This window comes from Schistocerca gregaria, chromosome 4, assembly GCF_023897955.1.
Source record: "Schistocerca gregaria isolate iqSchGreg1 chromosome 4, iqSchGreg1.2, whole genome shotgun sequence".
Lineage (NCBI taxonomy): Eukaryota > Metazoa > Arthropoda > Insecta > Orthoptera > Acrididae > Schistocerca > Schistocerca gregaria.
In genome coordinates this window covers 30,074,921-30,096,902 of record NC_064923.1, presented here as the reverse complement: position 1 = coordinate 30,096,902, position 21,982 = coordinate 30,074,921, and the positions used below count along the sequence as shown (strand labels likewise).

Here is a 21,982-nt window from a genome sequence, read left to right as displayed (position 1 = left end):
TCGGATGGCGCGGTAGGTTAGCGAGTATTGTCACTTATGCATAACTCTGAATTGCCGAATTTGACCCAGGTAGCACGCACTTTATTCAGATACAAACACAACGACATGCTACGCGCAGGTGATTTGAAAACATACTTTTTCTGGGGCGCTTCTCTCTAAAATCTCTGCTCCGACCCCCAAACTGTGGAAAATACGTATCTCCTACTGATTTTGAAACGTTGATGTACTGGGTGTATCTTAAGTACACTGATAAGCCGAAACATTATGACCACTGTCCACCGAGAGATTGGATGCCGCCTGTGGCGTTGCGTGAAAGTCACTCGAGAACAAAAAGATATAAGCGGAGCAGACACCCTACCGAATATATGGGCAGCAATTGGGGAAATGCAGTAATTTAAGCGATTTTGATAAAGAACAGTTTATTATTACGCAGAACCTGAGAACGGGTATCTCGAAAACGGGTAAGCTGGTCTAATGTTCACATGCTACTGTCGTAACCATGTACGGAAAGAGGTAGGAGGGTGGTGAAAGTACTGCTAGGCGCTGAATGGTTGGACGTCCACGACTATTTACAGAACGTGGGGTTCTGAGGCGTGAGTAGTCTGTAAAGTGGGATAGATAGTGATCTCTGCCAAAATAGCACAATTTTGATGCACTCACACGTGTTTCGGAGCTAATCGCTCACCGTCCATTGTTGAACATGGAGCTCCGCAGCAGAGCACTCCTAGGCGTTCACATGTTGAACCGACGGCATCGCCAGTTACGACTGAAGTGGGCACCGCACTATCTAGATTCTACTGTCGATAAATCGAAACGGCTTTTCGTATGAATCAATTTTTGTTACACCAGGTCGACGGTCGTTTCCCACACACTCCCTCGTGGAGGTAATGGCGGGTTCAGACGCGCAGCGTGCCACGGAACCGTGCCGGTGGGAGACACTCTGCTGCGCTTGCACCGATCAAATACACGCTGGCAGCTGCGAATCACCTGCATCCCTTCGCGTTCCGTGTCTGTCTTTCCCGGCTGCGATTGCAACTTTCAGCAATATAATTATTCGGAACCAGGGCTCTGCTACAGTAGTTTGAGCAACATTTGAGTGAACTCACGTCGATGTCTCGGCGACCAAATTCGCTCGGTGTAAATCCTACGGAACCCATCTGTGTCGCTAGCGGGCTCCATCACCACGAACACAAATCGGCGGCCCATTATTTACGCGAATTACGTGACCTGCACGTAGACACCTAGTGTCACATACCTATCGACAAAGAGTCGGATCTCTGATACGCAATAACATTGTCGTAGTTCGTTGCAAAGACGGAGAACCAAGCTATTAAGCAGGTGATCATAATGTTTTGGTTCATCGGTGTGTAGTAAAGGGTGATTTTCACAATTATGTACAGCGCGTCTTCCTACTGTGTGTGTCGCGCTGCGGATCGTCTGTGGCCGGGTGCTGGTCCACTGTAATGGGGGTGACTCGGCGAGGTGAGCGTTGTGTGCTCGCAGGCGGACTACCTGGCGTTCGAGCTGCTGAGCGGCCACCTGTACCTGCACCTGGACCTGGGCTCGGGGGCGGCGCGCGTCAAGGCGACGACCCGCCGCGTCGACGACGGCGCCTGGCACGAGGCGACGCTCAAGCGCTCCGGGCTGGAGGGCCGCGTCACCGTCGACGGCACCGCCTCCGACTTCACCACGCCAGGTCAGTCCGCGCCGGCAGCACAGCCAGCAGTAGCGCCCTGCGCCCGTCTCTCGTCGTGTGCTACAAGGTAATGTGTTTCCCCACTGCCTTTCGAACGTACTCCCTCGGAATTTAGACAGTAAACGTACCAGTCATACACGACGCCTTTGTTGTAGTTTCTGACACTGAAGGTTGTTTGCATCCCCGTAACGCTTGCCCGATTACTGAAGCATTTCGTGACGAAGAGTGCAGCACTTGGTTTGATTTTTTCTATTTCTTCTCTTAACATAACTGATGCTCCTGAAAAACCTTCTTTAAGGACAAAGATCATTTGGCGTTGCCTTTCGAGAGCACAATTTTCACACCGAGCGAGGCGGCGCACTGGCTGGCAAGCTGGACTCGCATTCCGGAGGACGACGTCTCAATCCCGCGTTCGGCCGTTCTGATTTAGTCAAATGCCGGGATGATTCCTTGGAAAGAATGCGGCCGACATCCTTTTCCCCATCCTTCCCTAATCCGACGAGACCGATGACCTCACTGTCTGGTCTCCTCCCCCAAACAACCCAATCCGACACTCGACCCGAAAAAAGAAAGGAGCAAATTAAAGCTCGCTTTTCACACACACGCTATTTTGCTACCCCTCGTCTTCCTGTACTTTCTCAAGCCGTTCGACCACCGACTGATAAGCGGGCTACAGTTGTGTGGAGTGTGTTCACAACTGTGTGTCAGAATCGGAGAATATTTCCCTGATAAAACACATATTTTCCACTGGACGTCGGACCTTCGACGTACCCGAAACGAGATCGAGTTTCTCCCAAAGAAACATACAGGGATCTGTAACGTTCTGCGTAAAAGTCTTACCACAGCAGCGTTCAGTGACGATGTTATCGTCTACAGAAAAGGATCATAGCTGAACGTACATAACAAATTGTGGAAAGATTTGGGTAACATTTCCACTTGGTCTGAAGAGTGGCAGCTGTCTCTAAACGCTTTCTAATACCTATAAGAAAGAGAAAAATCAGATTGTCCGACTGCAAGACTAGTGCCTAGAACTTTGAGCACGATCCATCTCATAAGTATTTAGAGGTAATATAAAACGAAAATAAGAATTAAAATGAGTATTAGGGGAAGCGAATGGGGGATTTACCTTTGTCGGAAACTCTGGGGCAAACTGTAGTGAATCTGTAGAGAAATTTCGTACGTGACGATAGTGCTACTGATTCTACACTATTGTTCCAGGGTATGCAGTAGTACAAACATGGAAAAAATTCAGAGCCGCTTTCCTGGGACTGTCTCACAGCGATATAGCCCACGTGGAAGTGTGACAGAGATGCTAGGCGAGCCTGTGTGGGAATCGTCGTAAGAAGGACGATGTAGTCGTCTAAACACATGGCTGGATAAATTTGTAAAACTTGTACTCGAAGGAGAATGTGCGACCATTTCGCTGACGCGGGTATGTTTCTTGCCTGGGGATCAATGAAACGAGTCGAGAAAGATTTATGTGGACACTGGGCCGTGTAGACAGTCTGTCTTCTCTCTCTCAGCACTCTTATACTAGAAGACAGAAAGCAGCTAATACTTGGTCCCACTTACCTGGCGCCATTCACTTTTCGGAGACTCGCGAAGTATGTACATACATGGCGACAGAATAAAACAGGCCCGAAAATACCCTGGCCACACAATAAAAGGATCAGTTGTTTGAAACCCTGTAATTATCAGCCATTGTGAAGCAGAAGTTTGAAATTGGGACTTAGAGGTGCCTGCAATCGTCCTCTATTACGGTACGAAACCGTGGCGTCCTATAACGTCACCCTCGGACTCGGTTGTGCTTCAAACGGGCTTCAGACAGTGAGGCGTCGACACCTGCCGTAAAGAGACGAGGGGTCAGAAACTAGTGTGAAGTGTAAGGTGGCTTAATGACGTCACATAGGCGCCGAAGTTCACCACAGTACTGCCCAACACGACCGCGGACGTATTACAGGATGCGAGCGTCATTACAGATCTTCTTACCCACGTTTCACCCCTTTGTTTGATGCATATGTGATGGAGATTAGAACCAGGACGTCTTGCTTTGAAATTACGCGGGCGTCTTATGGTTGGCCGAAGAAAACATTTTAGACGCACCGCTACTCACAATCGTCAGAAAGAAGGCTTTAGAATGTGCCTTAAAGAGCGTCAGTGGAACCAGTCCTTCCCTAGGGACGTTCATTTTCAAACACTTCGCGTTCTAAGACGATTGTTTGTAATGCGATGTATAACAGGACGATGTTCTCGACACATTGTGCCACTGTTTACACCTACCGGATGGTTCAGTTCTTTTCTAAGGACACTGCAGGGCTGCAACCCCACTAAACATGATATCGGCTCTGGAGTGTAGCGTGACGACAAGTTTTGCTTTGGTATACAGGGTGCAACCACTAGAGACCATTCGACGAAATTTTAAAGTGATCCAAAGCGGAAGTGCATATTTATGCTTTTTCATCCATTTTTGCGGCCTCCTGTGGCGTTGTATGCGGGGATGTGACATTGAATGAGATGGCATATGGTCCGCCTTAAACATCCCACTTTAGCAAAACCATCGGTGCCACACGCACTGCTTTGCTGGGCACGTTAAAAATGTCTCTGTACAGAGGCATCGATATACCGACCTGCACCCACCGGCCAGGTGGACCAACCTTTCGACTCGCCTCTGCTTTCGACTGCGGCCATCAGAAAAGAGCGTGGAGCGGACTGCTCTTGCCACCTGCGGAAAGGGATCAGTGACAGGCGTTTTTATAGCGCCCCACAAAGGTGCTGAAGTGGCAGAAAGAATTTTGCCAAACGGGGGTGTTAAAGGCACCCTTCGACCTTTCATTCACATACGTGTTAATGTCACTCCTCTCCGTGCACACGCCGCAGGAGGACGCGAAAAAGATGGTACGGCACGCGCAAGCACTCTTTTCCGTTTTGGTACAAATTCAGATTTCATCGAGTGGTTTCGAACCGTCCTTCCGAGTGGGTCGAGAACAAGTTCACTGTCCTAAGGAAACGGTTGGAAAGACTGCGTGGTATCACACGTGTCAAAATTTGTCAAGTAAGTCGTCCCATTGTCCATCGCACTTCAAGCAGTCGTTTTCGAGCGCGAATTGTTCGAAATGAACATCCCTAGCGAACACCCCGTTTCATTTACACCATCTCCAAAGGCCATTTCGTGATCATTTTGAGCGGAGGTTTGTTTGAAATGTTTTCCTCGGCCAGCTGTAAGAAGCCCACGTGTTTCCGACGCCAGGCGTAGTAGCTGCAGGTTTGTCAAACGTGGGGCTGACGGACTGTAATGACCATCCCATTCTGTCACACGTCCACGACGGCGTTGGGCGGTATTATTGGTGAAACTTGGTGGCAATATGACATCTTTAACCTACCTTATACCTTGAAACTTTGAAAGCATTCTACTTACGTATCAAATCTAGATTTTACTAATAAAATGGGAAGGAACTGTTAATCGGACGTCAGGGAGAAGTTGTGATCTAAATGACAATAGATTTGTTCATCCTAATCATAAGACATCAAAAGTGACTAAAGAAACATCACACAAACATTTTTATTGGACAAACGCTTTCACCAACGTGGGGTCTATGGTGGACAAAGTTATCAGCTGGGGATCGACACATGACACTAACCGAAACTGTAATCGCTTTACCTGACTTGATACACGTGAATCCGGGTTACAGTACAAAGTCTACACCACCATCAAGCATCTATAGTCTACCATTCCAAAAAGAAAAATATGGTTCAAAGGAACAGGGTGCTGAAAAACATATATTGAAGGCCTACTCCGCAGCAGTGAATACCTTACACCGCTGATGGTCAGGGTGGCGCACCGCGATGTGTTCGGCGACTGAAGTCACGGACGGCCGCAGTCTGTTATTAACGGCGTGTGCGCGAAAAATGCAAGCATGCGGTCTCGCGTTCGGTTAATTCGGAATGCAGGTACTTTCCTATGAGCCTCTGAAACCCCGGTGGATTCTAATGTGCAGGTAGACCCATTTGCTGGTCTGCCAAACCAATTTGAGTCTGTGCCACGTGACGTGTGTGTGTGACGGAATATGTCAAATGTTTACACAGCCGATTCAAGACAAATAAGTATACCCACGCTTCACTCCTTGTGTGCGTGAAGATGACTGGCACATGCTCTAAGTGGCACACTAGCAAAGGATAAAAGTCTCACCTTTCAGGTACAGACCTGCAGTTCTTTAATAGCGAAGCGCCACTACGAGAGTGAGTTCTCTTCTCTTTCTGTCCACTTTCTCCTCAGCTCGGTAGCAAAGCACATTTACATCTTAGACATCCCCCACTATATTACAAGCTAGTCACGAGTTGGATACTGACTTTCGAAATTGGGAGAGCGACATTTGCTCTTCATACACCGATTTAACCAATCAGAGACTTAAGTTAGTTGGGAGAAAAGGAAAAAAAGATTCAGCTTTGCGGTCTCTTTCCCATATGTTTTCCGTGTCTTTTGCTAACATGACCAGGATGGAACTACATCCCTCCATAAAATCTTGTTACCTCCCCTGTTGCGTCCACCTCAAAGTTTCCAAACAACAGCCATAAACTCACTAAATGCCTCGTGCTTCCACATGTATGTTTTGTAGCAGAGTCTGGACGCCAGTGTCCCTGTCCCACGTCCCACGGAAATTCGCAGAACGCCCACAGTTGCTTTGTCGGCTTCCTGACTTCCTCTGCTTTACTGCCCGTCTACAATGCGCTGGCCACTGGCCAGTCTACCTGGACGCCGATGCCTCCAGAGCGGCGCCAACCAATGTGCCTGCACAATGAGACTGCAGAACTCGGCCATCCGGAAATCTCTCCCCCCTGTTCCGCACAAGAAAACACGATTCCGTCGGCCCACCGTCGCCGTCCTCTTTTACTGCAATCGTTTATATTGGCGCCCTATTCCTTTGAGCGCAGGTAAAACTCACCATTATTCCTTCCGTAGAGCACGCAAGCAAGAGCTTTAACTACAGCCTACCATTTCATCATGATGCATGAAGTGAAAATCTCAATAAAGATCATATTCCGCAAGAACATGAAGAAGAATAAGACCGAATTAGAAGTGAGAGTGCCCTGCAATCTCTCAACATCTTTATTTAAATCACTGCATCTGTGCTTAAATTGCTGAATGACGGACGCACAATATCATAGCGCAACGCAATCTGACTGTTGAAAAAAAGGATAACCTGACTTCAAATAATTAATTCAAAAGAATGTCCCTGGCTAAAAACAAACCCTAACAATTACCTATACATTTCATTAAGCACTTACCTCAGAAAAATCTTCATTATGTGAGGTACTGCAGTGCAGCGAGCATCAATACTGCCAGAAAAATAAAAGATGCTAACTACTGAGGCCACTAACTAGGCATGTGGAAAGATTTTGTTGCAAATCAAATATTGTATTTTTTTCCTTAATAATGTGACATCCACTTCGAACACGAATATAAATCGTCATTGACAAAGGTATAAAATCTCGAATAATATTCAATCTCCAAGTCGAACATCTACAGATCGTTACCCTACACTAACACTTCAACCCTCTACCTTCCATCAATGGTAACTTCTCACATCTAACCTCCATCACTGCTGGATGTTCACCTCCAACTGCCCAACAGCACTTCCATCACCGCTGGCGAATAACTTTCAACTGCCCTACAGTACTGCAGACTAACTTCCAACAACGAGTCCGACCAGCCAAAGAGTCTCTTACAAGGAAAGCGTAGTCAGAGATCCAATGCAAAGCGCTACACAGCGCTGCCAACCCAGAAGCAGCCGCCTTACAACCTCACACGAACGTCTGAGCTTCGGCCGAGGCATCGCCGACCCTGAGGATGACGTAACAGGACGCCACGCTTTTGCACCATTACATAGGAAGTCTCTACGCACCTCTGATGCCCATTTCAAACTTGTGCCTCGCAGTGGGAGAGAATTACTCGGTTACGAAAAAGTGAACTTTTAATTCTGTTCTACAGTGTATTTCGTGTAGGGTATCTTAACGCAGGCAGTGAAGAAACCTAGGTTGCCTGTCTTAACATGCCTGAAACGTTTTGCGTGCGAGTTTTATTTTGCCGAATCTAGATGTAACAACGGATGTGGAAGTGCAGACCTTTTGCTCTGTCCGTGTCGGTGTCACTGTATACCGTCCGTGGCTGTCGTTAATCTGTGTAGATACTGTCGACGTGTATCTTTCGCTAATTCCGAATGTGCAACGGAGCGTCCGTCCGGCTACCGGCGTGTATCCCACCCCCCTGCAGCAGCAGCCCAGTCTGTAGGCACCACCGAACAGCCCCACTCCACTCTACGAGAGACTGCGGTGGCGTCCAGCACGCGGCTGCGACGTCCGACACCGGCTGCTTGCGAGTCGAGGGCTGCCTGTGCTGCACAGAGCACAGGAACACACCGTGTGGCCCGAAGAGAAGCGGACAACGCCACCTCAGCATTTGAGTGAACCCCACGGAAATGTGTGTCTTACAAGTTCACACAATGAGGTGGTGCGTTGGTCAAAACGCACAGTTCGTATTTGAGAAGACTGGTATTTACGAACCCCAGATCACCTGTCGTGATGCGGGACTCCTTACGTCGCTTCCGTGGGAAGTCGGGATGGTTTATTGAAAAACACCGCCACCGTCCACGCCCATCTGAGCCAGTGTCTCAGGTATTCATCTCTGAGCTTGTTTCCTTTTTAGGGTTCCGCATCTCGTATGGTAAAAATGGAACACTTGTGGGTTCGCTTTCTTGTCTGTCCGCCCTACTTTTAAGACCCCTTTTCCTCAGGAACGGATAGACGTGTCAACTTCGCGGTGTGAATAATTTAAGCTTCTAAGTCAATGCAATCAAAAGATACGGCCATTTACGCCACGTACTTTAATATTCGCAAATTCACTCATAAAAACATGTAAGGCACTTCCCGATGGCCTAGAATCGTTAAATTTGTCAAGAAGCAAGGTTCCATAGGACAGCCAAAGGAAAAAAATGTAATCATATCACACCACAAAAGTTTTTTTTTTCATTTCTTATCTGACTCAGTTTTTCGTCATCTGTGAAGACCCCTTGCTCTCAGAAATGGGTAGATATATCAATTCGAAATTTTTGTCACATACTAAGGTCCAGGTCAGCTGACTGAGTAATAAATGTTAGCTTCTCTGTCGATGCAGTCAGAATCTATGGCCATTTATGTCATATGTTTTGATACACGGAAAAATTAGTAATCAAAAGCCCACAGGGCACTTCGCGCTGACCTGGAATCATGAAATTTGGCAAGAATCAAGATCCACAGTAAAAGGAAAGGAAAAAATCCTAAAATTGTTAATTTCTAATTATATCGCACAAAAAATGTTTATTTTGTCGCTTCTTATCCGACATCAAACTTGAAATTAAAACTATCAAGTGTTCTGCGTTCATGCTGACTAAGTTATAATGGTAAGAGTCAAACATCAGACAAGGAGTGAGTTTATATTGCTCATATGATACGTTTCGCAATTTATCGATCGTCAGATATCCGCTACAAGCATATACCATCTATCCCTGTTCGACGTCAGAGTTCACCCCACATGCCCACTAAGAAATCACCCTAACCGAAGCCAGTGGGAGATCCTCGTCCTAAAAGACTGACTTCTCATCCATATACAATCACAAACTACGTGATCGAGCTACTACGCTAACAGTATCACGGCACCTGCCTCGCCGAAATGCCTCGCAGCGAAAGCCCCACATTCCCCTTCAAATGCATCCTGTTCCTCTAACCTAAAGGCTACGAAGCACCGCTCCCACAGCCCCACAATGCCTTGCGTTCACAGACTTTGTTTTTACGTCACGCAGTTCGCTCTAGCAGGGCCGAACGAGAGTCACCGTTCAGCGCTCGATTATTATTTATTTAACATCAACTTCGCTCCTATAATAAAGCAAAACTTTTCCGATCACAATAAATGTCCTATTTTCCACGAAAATAGACAGAGCCCAGTTTTATGAGAAAAAATCTAGATAGTTTTACACGTTCGACTTAGAAACTTATCACCTCTCCGAACACATTTACGTCCAAACCGGTATTTCCACTCACGAATACAGATTTCCATGACTGAGCAGATTCCAAATCACGCCCTATAATTTAAAAAGTCAAATAACGTCTTTCTCATATCTAGACAATCGGCAAACGTTTCTTCCACCTGCTAGATGCACACTCTACAGTCGACCTCCTCCCAAATAAATAAAGAAGTCAAATGCGAAGAAGCTCTCGACCGAACAATTTACATGAAAACAGAATAATAACCCAACGAAAACACACATCCACATTCAATCTTGTCAAATTCCCACTTGATCACGAAAGCTGTCCAACACATACTAAGTGTTAGTTCGTCTAGACGACTAAGCGGTTAAGGCAAACACATTCCCACATTGCAACAGCCCTCTCCGCTCGGATGGTCTCCCACTGTTAGCTGGTAACTTGGAAACTTAAATCATTCCCACCATTAGAAATATCAGTAGCATACTTATCACTTGACATACTGTCCCCTTTGCTAACACAGTATTCCACGTCAAATCCAAACCTTCCTTTACATACATCTCAGAACACAAGCACATACTTTATAAATCACACGCTCCCAATTTAGACAATTATTCTGGTAAGGAACGTGTTATGAATTAGATTAGGAAATGAGACACTTAAAGTAGTAAAGGAGTTTTGCTATTTGGGGAGCAAAATAACTGATGATGGTCGAAGTAGAGAAGATATAAAATGTAGATTGGCAATGGCAAGGAAAGCGTTTCTGAAGAAGAGAAATTTGTTAACATCGAGTTTAGATTTAAGTGTCAGGAAGTCGTTTCTGAAACTAATGAGTAGGTATTGAATAGAACTGGGGAGAAGAGGAGTTTGTGGCACAACTTGACTAGAAGAAGGGGTCGGTTGGTAGGACATATTCTGAGGTATCAAGGGATCACCAACTTAGTACTGGAGGGCAGCGTGGAGGGTAAAAATCGTAGAGAGAGACCAAGAGATGAATACACGAAGCAGATTCAGAAGGATGTAGTCTGCAGTAGGTACTGGGAGATGAAGAAACTTGCACAGGATAGAGTAGCATGGAGAGCTGCATCAAACCAGTCTCAGGACTGAAGACTACAACAACAACAACATGGCGAGTGCACTTGATGGTAGTGCGTATAATTGTTTAAATAAAGACTTATGTCCAGTTCCTAGGAAGAGGTGACTTAGGTTAGTAGAGGTAGCCCAATTAGCCTATTCCCCCACCAAAATTAGTGGAGGTAATTCAATTGACCTTTCTTTCACACTGATTTCTTATGTAGATCAATTGACATATTTCCCACCAAAATTCAAACTCCTCGCGAATTCGAAGGATGGGGTGACTTAGGTTAGAGGAGGTAGCGCAGTTGACCTATCTTCCCGCCATTTTTGGATTACGGTACTTTCATCATCAGCTGTCGTCAGTCGCGTCCTCAGCTGACGTCACATAGCGTCACGCACTTACGTCACTGCCGCCATATTGGATTTGGGGTGACGTCGCCCCTGGTGTGACCTACTTTGGGGTGGAGTCCTTACTTCGCACCAGCAGGGCGTGGCACTTTCTTAGGTTAGTAGAGGTAGTGCACTTGAGCTATCTTACCACCATCTTGAATGACGTCAATCGCGTCATCAGCTGACGTCATGTGACGACACGTGCTTGCGTCACGGCCGCCGTCTTGGATTTGGGGTGGTGTCGTTGTCCGGGGTGACCTACTTTGGGGTAACGCCCCCGTTGCCTTACTGCTGTCGTCTCGTACGTATTTTCCTCACATAACTGACTCAGGAGGAAGGCGCCCTGGCAGCCCTCGGGTCAGACGGACGACAAGCTCTGTGTGGCAGCACCTAGGGCAGGGGGTGCGGTAACAGAGTCGATTTCTGGTTCAGGTTTGATTTTTTATATTTTTTATTTTTTGTCTTCCGAATAATGCAATATATTGGCAATACATATTCTAAAAGTACAGTTTTTTGGTGTTGAACATAACAGTTACTAGTCAAACACGTCAGAAATATTCATTGATAAAAATGGTCAGCTAGAATTAATGACCTATTATAGGGCAGAAGTAACTACAAAATTTATCAACGTAGAGAGTTAAGCATACGTACTCTGTGCAGTAATCTCGGACAGTTGACTTAAAATTGAAAGATGTAATTAGTCACTAATTTATGATGATAAGAAAAATAGCTACAGAGTTTGGTAATTTCCCTGTGAAGTGGGTTGCCACCCATATTGCACACATAGTGTCCTAAAGAAATGAAATGGGTATAAAAGTGGTGAGCATGAAAGTTTAATTAATGGCGGAAAATGGGTGCTAATGGAATTGAGACACTGAGAACCATAATGGCCCAAGCACAGACACATGATTTTGAGAAAAATAGATGTTTTTGAAAATGAAACTCGTCAACAAATTTGTAGGCTTACCAGTCTCATACGTCTGACTTGTTTTTATACCAAGAGTCAACATCCTTTATCTTCTGTGAAGAAATAACGTACCCACATTGTTGTTGTTGTGGTCTTCAGTCCTGAGACTGGTTTGATGCAGCTATCTAATCATACAGTAAAGCTGCATGCCCTCGGGAAAAATTACGGCCGTAGTTTCCCCTTGCTTTCAGCCGTTCGCAGTACCAGCACAGCAAGGCCGTTTTGGTTATCGTTACAAGGCCAGATCAGTCAATCATCCAGACTGTTGCCCTTGCAACTACTGAAAAGGCTGCTGCTCCTCTTCAGGAACCACACGTTTGTCTGGCCTCTCAACAGTAACCCCTCCGTTGTAATTGTACCTACGGTACGGCTATCTGTATCGCTGAGGCACGCAAGCCTCCACACCAACGGCAAGGTCCATGATTCATTATATTATCAAATTTTTCTGATAAAGATTAATATTATTAGTGTTAACTGTTAATGAAAATTTTAGCAGATTAGTGGCAATAGTGTATTTTTTCGGTGGTAAAGTTTGTAATTAATGTGAAACGAGGATCAGAACATAAAGAAAGATCTAAACGCACGTCACACAATTATGAGCTATTCGGACACCTCAGGGTCGGTCGTTATCGCGATTTCTGTTAAGCACATCTCATGACTTGAGGAACAGATCAAACTGTCTGTCCACTTCAGACTTTGTCTTCCAAGTGCGGTATTTGTCTTCCACCTACGTATGGGCACTAGATTTTCCAAGGTCTCAACAAACTGTGGGGAAATAGGAAATTGTGGTCTTCCTCGACACGACTTGCAGAAAATTGTCCGCTTACAACACTTCAAAGAAGAATATGTTAAACAACAGTTCCCGTCAACCTGTTGAAAACTCCATCATTGCAAAATTTCTGAATTGTACTTCAACATTTCCGTTGCGTTAGCAAGATGAGTCGCATAACCTGTTGGTGACAGATGGTCTGAACTCGACCACGTTACTGGTGGAACACGCACGCCCTTCGCACCTCGCCGTAGGTACCTGGAATACGACGACGGTGTCATCCCCGGCACAGCAGAAGCGCTGGGCGTCGATTCGCCACACTCATGACCTGGATGGACGGTTGTAACAAAGTACAATGACGTGGAGTCTGACAGGAGTTAGTGGCCGAATACTAGGGCGCACGATTTTTGATGGGATGCCGTGTCTACTGCAAGTAATTTCCTTTTTTGTGGTTTACAAATGCCTTTACGTTACCACTTCTCATCCATCAGTGCCGTATGAAGATTAAAACGCTCTTACACTCGCCTATCGCCCCAAAACAATGACAGATTTGACGGACTGTAAACAGTGCCCTCATTTAACAGACAAGGCTTAGTCTGCCGTGATCAGTCGGATCTAAGGCCAACAGGCCACCATCGACCTCCGCCATCTCTTCCCGACTGCCGCCTTGCCACCTTCACACAGGGTAGGAAGGTGATTCCTTATGTTTCGGGCCCATCAGAGCTCTCCATTTTATTGCCGACGTACATGTAGCCAATGGCCGCCTTCTAACGTAATGCCACGTCACCAGGGACGCTACGCAGGACTCACTCCGTCCCCCAGTTTATTTACCCCTACTCCCTCACATTCTGTGGCAACATACTGCCCATCACTGCCTAAGCTTAGGTATCATTTATTGAGTGCTCACTGTTAATGTAATCACTGTAGTACATTGTTACCGTGTACATCAAATTTTAGTTTGGTAATGATGTCTGTAACATTCTTAAAGGTCCAGAAATCCTCAGCATGAATTTCGCAGACTACAAAAGGTTTCGTTAGCCGTGGTTTCTATATATGTAGACACCAGCCAGAAGGCGAGAAAATCTGCCTCACACTACGAAGTTTCCCACGCGCTGTTGGACAGTGGAACGGCAGGGAAATAGTGGGAAGGAGGTTCGAAGAACCCTCTACTAAACGCTAAAGTGTGAGATGCAGCGTAATCATGTACTTGCAGATGTAGGTACTAAGAACGTTCTCCAGAAAGTAAGTTTCGATCGATCGCGAAATGAAAACCAGAGTGAAAATGGGAAATGTGTGTCCAGCTATTAGACATTTGTCCTAGCTTTGTACCAATTTTTCTGTACCCTTGTCACAGAAGTCCTGTACTTTCTGTAAATTCTCTACGATGGTCTGCAGCGTGTTGTCTGTGCGAAAATTTTGTCTTCATAGACAGCTGGTCATGTGAGCAGAGATAAAATTCAGAGGGAGCCACGTCCGGGCTGTAGGTGTGTGATATGCCCGTGCAGTATGCAGCCGATAAATGTCTCGAAGGCATGGCAGTCAGGTTATGTGCGGTTTCATGAAAACAGGCTAAATTTTCCGGCAAGCACTCTAACTTAACGGTAGACACTATTTTATGGGCACCTTGACGTGCTCATCGTGCGCTCTGAACTGCAAAGCGGTACATCACACGGTCGACGGGTATACTAGGGACACTGCCCCAAGCATCTGTGTAAAGCTTCACTGGACTGTCCCTGCGATTTCCATTTCGTAGCCCATCGGAACACACTATCTGGACGCCCCTCGTACATTATTTTGCCAGTTCTAGACAACAACTCAACAGCACAGAGCAACAAAATTATATTTTGTGCTTTGGGCCCACACGGAAGTTAATATCAGGGAAATTGGTGAAACAGCTTCTCGTGAATGCTCATATGTACAAACATCAAAAAAAGTTTTGCGTCACCTGAGTTCAGAGAGATCCGGAACCTGTACAGAAAATTGGAGTAGAGACCAACATAAACGACATTACCGCCCTTTTTATTGCTAATGAAAACCACACATCGCTTCTTGTACCACAATGCAACCTGAGCTTCTGAGGTGGTAGTCCAGATTGCTGTACACACCGGTACCTGTAATACCCAGTAGCACGTCCTCTTGCATTGATGCGTACCTGTATTTGTCGTGGCATACTATTCACAAGTTCATCAATGCACTGTGGGTCCAGATTGTCCCACTCCTCAACGGCAATTCGGAGTAAATCCTTCAGATTGGTTAGTGGGTACCGGCGTCCATAAACAGCCGTTTTCAATCTATCCCATGCATGTTCGATAGAGTTCATGTCTGGAGAAGATGCTGGTCACTCTACTCAAGCGATGTCGTTATCCTGGAGCAAGTCATTCACGAGATATGCACGATGGGGGCGCGAATTGTCGTCCATTAAGACGAACGCCTCGCCAATATGCTGCCCATATGGTTGCACTATCGGTCGGAGGTGTTACGAGGCGTTCCATGACCACCAGCAGCGTACGTCGGCCCCACATAATGCCTCCCCAAAACAGCAGGAACCTCCACCTTGCTGCACTCGCTGTACAGGGTGTCTAATGCATTGAGTCTGATCAGGTTGTCTCCAAACACGCCTCTGACGATTGTTTGGTTGAAGCCATATACGACACTCACTCGTGAGGAGAACGCGATGCCAATCCTGAGCTGTCAATTCGGCATGTTGTTGGGTCCCTCTCTACAGCACTGCATGGCGTCGTGGCTGCAAATACGGGCTTCGCCATGGACGTCGGGAGTGAAGCTGCGCATCATGCAGCCTACTGCCCACAATCTGAGTCGTAACACGACGATCTGTGGCTGCACAAATAGCGTTATTCAACATGGTGGCGTTGCTGTTAGGGTTCCTGCGAGGCATAAACCATAGGTAGCGGTCATCCACTGCAGTAGCAACCCTTGAGCGGTCTGAGTGAGGCATGTGATCGACAGTTCCTGTCTCTCTGTATCTGCTTCATGTCCGAACAACATCGCTTTGGTTCAATCCGAGACGCCTCGACACTTGCGTTGCTGAGAGCACTTCCTGGTATAAAGTAGAAATGCGGACGCGATCGAACCGCGGTATTGACTGTCTAGGCAAGACAAGTGTACGTCCTTCCTGGTGGAATGACTGGAAATGGTCGGCTGTCGGACCCCTCCATCTAAAAGGCGCTGCTTATGCGTGGTTGATTACATCTTTTTTGGGGGGGCGGAGGGGGGGGGGGGGGCTAGTGACATATCTGAACAGTCAGAGGGACTGTGTCTGTGATACAATATCCAGGCTACGTCTGTCTTCGGGAGTTCTGGGAATGGGGGTGATGCAAAACTTTTTTTGATGTGTGTACAATGCGGCCTTACAGCAAAGCTGCTTCACAATAAGGTCAGGAGCATACACACGTGCTATAGTCTCAAAATCGACGACGGTGTGCTTTAGGCACTGGTGGTTCTCAGCGCTTCTGCAATGCTGTGAAATAGTATAATTGTACTGTGTAATGTGCAAGGTCGAAGAGAAGAATGTAGGATAAAATTGTGTAGGGAGACCAAGAAGAAGAGGGAGATTTGACGTTTCTTTTCTTTGGAGAAAGGGGCGTAACTGCTGAAAACTGAAACAGTGCCGACAATGTAGCGTAAAGCACGGAGAGGTCTAGTGCGTGGAAAAGAGCAGAGTGAACGGTTAAAGGCAAAATACCTTTTTAAAAGTCGATTAATGAAAACTACAGTGTAATTTCACTTCTCTTTTACTAATAAATATTTGCACGTGTTAATAGAACTGCTGTAATTGCTAAATAACAATTAACAAGGCAGATAATACATCGCGAATTCTATAATTGGGAAATTAAACACACGAATTTAGACCTAGAGCCAGAATAGAACTCGCGAAGTGCACTATTCCGCCGCAAGCATATACCCACTACGGACATTTTTGTAACGTTTGTACCGAGGGAATTGCGCTGTGGCGTGGGAATATTCGAATTTTGTTTCACCCTGTATACCGCTATACCAATACCATATGGACAAACTGGCAAACGCATACGTGGACAGCTGCCATCTCGTCTACGTGCTGCAGTGTGTGTAACGTGCGTTGCGCGGTGCGTCCCAGGTTAGCTGGCAGATGGCAGCTGCGCCGCGCCGCGCCACTGCGTCGCAGCCTGCGCTCCCGCCCCCAGTTTTTGTCGCGCTGCACATTTTCGCGCTGCCGATATCGCATTCGGTTTCATCAGCAGTTGCACGCGCCCACGCTCGACCTACAGCCCACATCTGCAGTTCGCGCAACGCGTTTTAAAATCGCATTCATTAGGGCCAGTTATCGGCAAACGACATTGTCTCCCAATTAGGCAGTGTAGTGCGTAGTGGTGCCATAAAATGGTCGGTGGCGCCCGCGCCAGGGAGCGGTTTAGTTACGACCAATACGATTCACACACAGGGGAGGGGCGCGGCGCGGCGCATCGCTTTTTGCGCGGCCTGCCGGAAACTTTTTTCCGCGCTGCCTGACTCTGGGATCTAATGAGACCAGCCCGGGGCCGCCCGCTGCCACCATTAGCGGAGTCGCACCCCCTATCAACGGCCGCTCCCACCTCTCGCCTTTCTCCTTCCTGAGCGCGCCAGAGCGGCTGGCAGCGAGCGGTTAGAGCAAGAAGCCGCTTCCTTAACATGCGGCACTGGTCGCAACGCTCCACCTGCGGGCCACAGATTGTGTAGGAAAAGCGAGGAAATGACGGCACTCTCTTCGCATGGAGCCGTGATGCGGTGCTCTGCCGTTCGCAGGGAACTGTGAGCTCGCTGTAAGGTGACGCTGAGGTAGCTGCATACGTGGTGATGTAAGTAACGGCTTCCTTTCCTGCTACACACGCTGATAAGACAAAACGTCATGACACCTACCCAATAGCCAGGGTGTCCACCTCTGCACGGATAACAGCGGCGACGCGTCGTGGCGTGGAAGCAAGGAGGCCCTGGTAGGTTGTTGGAGGGAGTTGGCTCCACAGCTACACACACAAGTCACCTAACTCCCGCAAATTCCCGTTGGTGGTGGTGGTGGGGGGGGGGGGGGCGGCGAGAGGGGGCCAGAGCTCTGACGCCACACTCTATCACATCAAAGATGTGCTCAATGGTTCAAAAATGGTTCAAATGGTTCTGAGCAGTATGCGACTTAACACCTGAGGTCATCAGTGCCCTAGAACTTAGAACTACTTAAACCTAACTAACCTAAGGACAGCACACATATCCATGTCCGAGGTAGCATTGGAACCTTCGACTGTAGCAATCGCGCGGTTCCACACTGTAGCTTCCTAGTACCGCTCGTTCACAGCGGCCGGCGAAGTGTTGGACCAGGTTCATATCGAGCGATTTGGGGGGCCAGCACACCAACCCTGGAACCACTACATCACAATCCTGGCCTTGTGATTAAAAATACGTCTGCTGTCGGGTAAAATGATCGTCATGAAGGCGAGTACGTGGCCGTCGGACGGCCACGTGAATGTTCCCCAGGGTTTGAGTGAGCCGCCGCCGGCTTCTCCCTGTCCTGCAGTGCAGGTGTCCAGGAGCCGCTCCTCCTGGAGACGGCGGATTCGCTCCCTCCTGTCGGCACGGTGAGGGGGATATCGGGGTTTATCAGACCTGGTAACGCTCTGCTACTGCGCCAGCGTCCAGTGCCGACGGTCACGTACCCATTTCAGCCGTAGCTGCAGATGTCGTCGAGTTAACACTGGGCCGTGCGTGGGTCGTCGGTTGCGGAAGCCCATCGTTAGCAGTGTTCAGTGTACTGTGAGCTCAGACACACTTGCAGTCTGCCCAGGATTAAAGTCTAAAGTTAGTTCCGCCACAGTTCGCTGCCTGTCCTGTTTTATCACTCTTCCCAGCCTACGACTACCGACATCTGTAATGAGGGATGGCCGTCCAGCCCCATGACGTCTCGACGTGGCTTCACCTCGGTTTCGCCCGTAGTTCAAGACACTCGCCACAAAACTCCTAGCACCCGACGAATCGTGCCGAGCCTCCTGGCCCTAACAACCTGCCCGCTCGCGCGGCTTCCCCATTCTACACGCGAACGGTGAGCTCGCTGCTTCTACGTGCACCGAGCGCGTGTGTGAGTAGCTGTCATTGCCCGGCAGGTGACACCGATATCACCTGGACAGGTTTATATCGGTGTTAGGTCGGTGCCCAAAATGCTGATCAGTGTAAGCTGACAGCGCAGAATGATTACGTGCGTTAGCCGTACTGTTGTCCTCTTGCGTTACCTGTCTTCGTTCAGTGAACAGCTCGATTGGTAGTGTTTTCATAGCATTTTATAATGGGCATCGCGTTTTCAGATTGCGCCAAGGAAGAAACGGAATATACGAGCACTAAAACAACGCCGGTTATTCGCGCGACGCAACTGCTACATGGTGATGGCTCTCTTAGTGAGGAAAAGGAAAGAGTGGCTGAATGAGCTTACAACAGGAGACGTGCACTCGCGCAGCCCATCCACTTCTAACGGGCAGAAGCAGTGAGGCAGCTGAGGGAATAATTCGTCGCGACCGTCATGCCAGAACTGATGATACTGCACACGATGTGAAAGAACATTAGGCACACTTCATCATCTGCAATCGTCCATAAAGCAAAGATTGAGCTCCTCGAGTATTACGTCAACTGGCAGAGAAACACGGACACGGACTTACGGAATTGTTGAAATCACACTTCAGGCGTTTTCGAAAGAGGAGTCTTCCTTAGAAGCAAAGCAACCCCCGATGCGGTGCGGTTACAACGGGTACGAGCCACAAGAATAGATAACAGAGCAGCGTGTAGTAACAGCCGTCTTCACCCACAGCAAAAACGTTCAAAAGCAAAGCTCCCGCGTGAATTCTGAGGACGACAGTATTTCGCGATGAGGAAGGTCTAACGCTGAACGACAGATAGTAAACGGTGCCAGCTGGAGAGAGCTACTGCGTGGTGTGATGTCAACACTCGAAACGGAGAGGAAGCTCTCAGAGCGTTGTCTTGTGCTGCTGGGTAGTGCCCGCCCTCACACACTGCGTTGTGTGTTGCCGCAGCACCTGAGGCAGCCTCCAGCGGCGGCTCGGAAGCCGCTGCGAACACAGGCGCAGGCCGGTGGGCGGGATTAGTTCGGCTTCCGCGGGACCTGCAGCGCCAGCCTCACGTTGAGGCTGAGGCTGGGAGCACAGCTGCAGGCCGCGCCCTCCCCACGGAGGCGGCAGCCTCACGTTGAGGCTGAGGCTGGGAGCACAGCTGCAGGCCGCGCCCTCCCCACGGAGGCGGCAGCCACATGTTGAGGCTGAGGCTGGGAGCACAGCTGCAGGCCGCGCCCTCCCCACGGAGGCGGCAGCCACATGTTGAGGCTGAGGCTGGGAGCACAGCTGCAGGCCGCGCCCTCCCCACGGAGGCGGCAGCCTCACGTTGAGGCTGAGGCTGGGAGCACAGCTGCAGGCCGCGCCCTCCCCACGGAGGCGGCAGCCACATGTTGAGGCTGAGGCTGGGAGCACAGCTGCAGGCCGCGCCCTCCCCACGGAGGCGGCAGCCTCACGTTGAGGCTGAGGCTGGGAGCACAGCTGCAGGCCGTGCCCTCCCCACGGAGGCGGCAGCCTCACGTTGAGGCTGAGGCTGGGAGCACAGCTGCAGGCCGCGCCCTCCCCACGGAGGCGGCAGCCACATGTTGAGGCTGAGGCTGGGAGCACAGCTGCAGGCCGCGCCCTCCCCACGGAGGCGGCAGCCTCACGTTGAGGCTGAGGCTGGGGGCACAGCTGCAGGCCGCGCCCTCCCCACGGAGGCGGCAGCCACATGTTGAGGCTGAGGCTGGGAGCACAGCTGCAGGCCGCGCCCTCCCCACGGAGGCGGCAGCCTCACGTTGAGGCTGAGGCTGGGAGCACAGCTGCAGGCCGCGCCCTCCCCACGGAGGCGGCAGCCTCACGTTGAGGCTGAGGCTGGGAGCACAGCTGCAGGCCGCGCCCTCCCCACGGAGGCGGCAGCCACATGTTGAGGCTGAGGCTGGGAGCACAGCTGCAGGCCGCGCCCTCCCCACGGAGGCGGCAGCCTCACGTTGAGGCTGAGGCTGGGAGCACAGCTGCAGGCCGTGCCCTCCCCACGGAGGCGGCAGCCTCACGTTGAGGCTGAGGCTGGGAGCACAGCTGCAGGCCGCGCCCTCCCCACGGAGGCGGCAGCCACATGTTGAGGCTGAGGCTGGGAGCACAGCTGCAGGCCGCGCCCTCCCCACGGAGGCGGCAGCCTCACGTTGAGGCTGAGGCTGGGGGCACAGCTGCAGGCCGCGCCCTCCCCACGGAGGCGGCAGCCACATGTTGAGGCTGAGGCTGGGAGCACAGCTGCAGGCCGCGCCCTCCCCACGGAGGCGGCAGCCACATGTTGAGGCTGAGGCTGGGAGCACAGCTGCAGGCCGCGCCCTCCCCACGGAGGCGGCAGCCACATGTTGAGGCTGAGGCTGGGAGCACAGCTGCAGGCCGCGCCCTCCCCACGGAGGCGGCAGCCACATGTTGAGGCTGAGGCTGGGAGCACAGCTGCAGGCCGCGCCCTCCCCACGGAGGCGGCAGCCACATGTTGAGGCTGAGGCTGGGAGCACAGCTGCAGGCCGCGCCCTCCCCACGGAGGCGGCAGCCACATGTTGAGGCTGAGGCTGGGAGCACAGCTGCAGGCCGCGCCCTCCCCACGGAGGCGGCAGCCACACGTTGAGGCTGAGGCTGGGAGCACAGCTGCAGGCCGCGCCCTTCCCACGGAGGCGGCAGCCACACGTTGAGGCTGAGGCTGGGAGCACAGCTGCAGGCCGCGCCCTCCCCACGGAGGCGGCAGCCACACGTTGAGGCTGAGGCTGGGAGCACAGCTGCAGGCCGCGCCCTCCCCACGGAGGCGGCAGCCACACGTTGAGGCTGAGGCTGGGAGCACAGCTGCAGGCCGCGCCCTCCCCACGGAGGCGGCAGCCACATGTTGAGGCTGAGGCTGGGAGCACAGCTGCAGGCCGCGCCCTCCCCACGGAGGCGGCAGCCACATGTTGAGGCTGAGGCTGGGAGCACAGCTGCAGGCCGCGCCCTCCCCACGGAGGCGGCAGCCACATGTT

At 49.9% G+C, this 21,982-nt stretch overlaps 1 protein-coding gene across 7 annotated transcripts in view; it reads left to right on the top strand.

Annotated features, from left to right (window-relative positions):
• LOC126267963 (neurexin-1a) overlaps positions 1-21,982 on the top strand; it is a 1,982,806-nt gene that overhangs the window by 1,484,051 nt on the left and 476,773 nt on the right. For all 7 annotated transcript variants that reach the window (XM_049973298.1, XM_049973297.1, XM_049973300.1 and 4 more), the window contains one exon: positions 1,504-1,696. In XM_049973298.1, the coding sequence (XP_049829255.1) occupies positions 1,504-1,696 (193 nt within the window). The remainder of the gene's footprint in view (positions 1-1,503; positions 1,697-21,982) is intronic.